Source organism: Tachysurus fulvidraco, chromosome 12 (genome assembly GCF_022655615.1).
Source record: "Tachysurus fulvidraco isolate hzauxx_2018 chromosome 12, HZAU_PFXX_2.0, whole genome shotgun sequence".
NCBI classification, from domain to species: domain Eukaryota; kingdom Metazoa; phylum Chordata; class Actinopteri; order Siluriformes; family Bagridae; genus Tachysurus; species Tachysurus fulvidraco.
This window is the reverse complement of record NC_062529.1, coordinates 1,501,943-1,504,442: the sequence shown is the minus strand read 5'-3', so window position 1 is coordinate 1,504,442 and position 2,500 is coordinate 1,501,943. Positions and strand designations below refer to the sequence as shown.

At 44.9% G+C, this 2,500-nt stretch overlaps 1 protein-coding gene across 27 annotated transcripts in view; it reads left to right on the top strand.

Annotated features, from left to right (window-relative positions):
* The window catches only part of nrxn3a (neurexin 3a), a 271,775-nt gene that overhangs the window by 78,305 nt on the left and 190,970 nt on the right, over nucleotides 1-2,500 (top strand). For all 27 annotated transcript variants that reach the window (XR_007144532.1, XR_007144531.1, XR_007144530.1 and 24 more), the window contains exon 9: nucleotides 79-462. Coding sequence is in view for 23 of the 27 variants with exons in the window: in XM_047821599.1 (XP_047677555.1) it covers nucleotides 79-462 (384 nt within the window). In the remaining 4 variants the exon portion in view is untranslated. The remainder of the gene's footprint in view (nucleotides 1-78; nucleotides 463-2,500) is intronic.

Genomic DNA, 2,500 nt, shown 5'->3' with positions numbered 1-2,500 from the left:
GACGCCGTACCTACATGTACACAGAGACTCTATAACACATTTATGAACCGTTTCTAAAGCCAGTCTTCCTCCTCATAGGTACTATATCCGTAAACAGCCGCCGTACACCGTTCACAGCCAGCGGAGAGAGCGAGATCCTGGACCTGGAGGGCGATATGTACCTTGGTGGACTTCCTGAGAATCGTGCCGGTCTCATCCTGCCCACCGAGCTCTGGACCGCCATGCTTAACTACGGCTACGTGGGCTGCATCCGGGACCTGTTCATCGACGGACGCAGTAAAGACATCAGGCGGATCGCCGAGGAGCAGAACGGAGCGGGAATCAAACCGTCCTGCAACAAGGTGACGGGGAAGCAGTGCGAGAGCTACCCGTGTAAGAACAAGGGGGTGTGTAAGGAGGGCTGGAACCGCTTCATCTGTGACTGCACTGGAACTGGATACTGGTCCCGTACCTGCGAGAGAGGTGAGGAAACATCCATAGTTACGTCTTCTTGAAGCTCCATAATGTTCCCAATGCCGTGTCACAAGGTATCTGTAGTTTTTAAAGGGAGCGAAGAAGATGATGATGAAGGTCGTCTGGTGTGTAACCACGTTAAACATGTTAGTTCTTTCTCTCCGATACTGAGATCGCGGGTGAAACTACTGAAGCTCTGAGTCACTGATCACATTTTAAACACGAGACCTGTTTTATGTCCACATGCAGGTGTTAATGCAGATTATTTTATCTGCTCTGTCCAGATGCCCGACTGTAAACACGCCGGAGTTCCGAAGCTCGGCTCCGTTTCCGACAATGTGTTAATTTCCTCGTTTTTACAGCAATGGTGTGTTATTGTGTATTATTTACAAACAGCCTTGTGTTTGTGTGTTCAGTGTTTAACCTTTAGATTCCCACCAGGTGCCGTTTGTAAACTGTGGATTAGTGACTTAATCACAATAATAAATAAGCTCATTAATGTCTCTGTTTGGGGCTGAGTACAGCGGCAGAACTGAGCTGCTGCAGTGACGACCAACATCACTCAGATCCTGAACATCACTCAGGTCCTAAACATTACTCAGCTCTTACCTGAACATCACTCAGGTCCTGAACATCACTCAGGTCCTAAACATTACTCAGCTCTTACCTGAACATTACTCAGGTCCTGAACATTAATCAGGTCCTAAACATCACTCAGGTCCTGAACATCACTCAGGTCCTAAACATCACTCAGGTCCTAAACATCACTCAGGTCCTAAACATCACTCAGGTCCTGAACATTACTCAGGTCCTGAACATTACTCAGGTCCTAAACATCACTCAGGTCCTAAACATCACTCAGGTCCTAAACATTACTCAGCTCTTACCTAAACATTACTCAGGTCCTAAACATCACTCAGGTCCTAAACATTACTCAGCTCTTACCTAAACATTACTCAGGTCCTAAACATCACTCAGGTCCTAAACATTACTCAGCTCTTACCTAAACATTACTCCGGTCCTGAACATCACTCAGCTCTTACCTAAACATTACTCAGGTCCTGAACATTACTCAGGTCCTGAACATTACTCAGGTCCTAAACATCACTCAGGTCCTAAACATCACTCAGCTCTTACCTAAACATTACTCAGGTCCTGAACATTACTCAGGTCCTAAACATCACTCAGGTCCTAAACATTACTCAGGTCCTGAACATTACTCAGGTCCTAAACATCACTCAGGTCCTAAACATTACTCAGGTCCTAAACATCACTCAGGTCCTAAACATTACTCAGCTCTTACCTAAACATTACTCAGGTCCTGAACATCACTCAGCTCTTACCTAAACATTACTCAGGTCCTGAACATTACTCAGGTCCTAAACATCACTCAGGTCCTAAACATCACTCAGGTCCTGAACATTACTCAGGTCCTAAACATCACTCAGGTCCTAAACATTACTCAGGTCCTAAACATTACTCAGCTCTTACCTAAACATCACTCAGGTCCTAAACATTACTCAGGTCCTAAACATCACTCAGGTCCTAAACATTACTCAGGTCCTGAACATTACTCAGGTCCTGAACATTACTCAGGTCCTGAACATTACTCAGGTCCTAAACATCACTCAGGTCCTAAACATTACTCAGGTCCTGAACATTACTCAGGTCCTGAACATTACTCAGGTCCTAAACATCACTCAGGTCCTAAACATTACTCAGGTCCTGAACATTACTCAGGTCCTGAACATTACTCAGGTCCTAAACATCACTCAGGTCCTGAACATTACTCAGCTCTTACCTAAACATTACTCAGGTCCTGAACATCACTCAGGTCCTAAACATTACTCAGCTCTTACCTAAACATTACTAAGGTCCTGAACATCACTCAGCTCTTACCTAAACATTACTCAGCTTTTACTTAAACATTACTCAGGTCCTGAACCTCACTCAGGTCCTAAACATTACTCAGCTCTAACCTGAATGTTACTCAGGTCCTGAACATTACTCAGGTCCTGAACATTACTCAGGTCCTGAACATTACTCA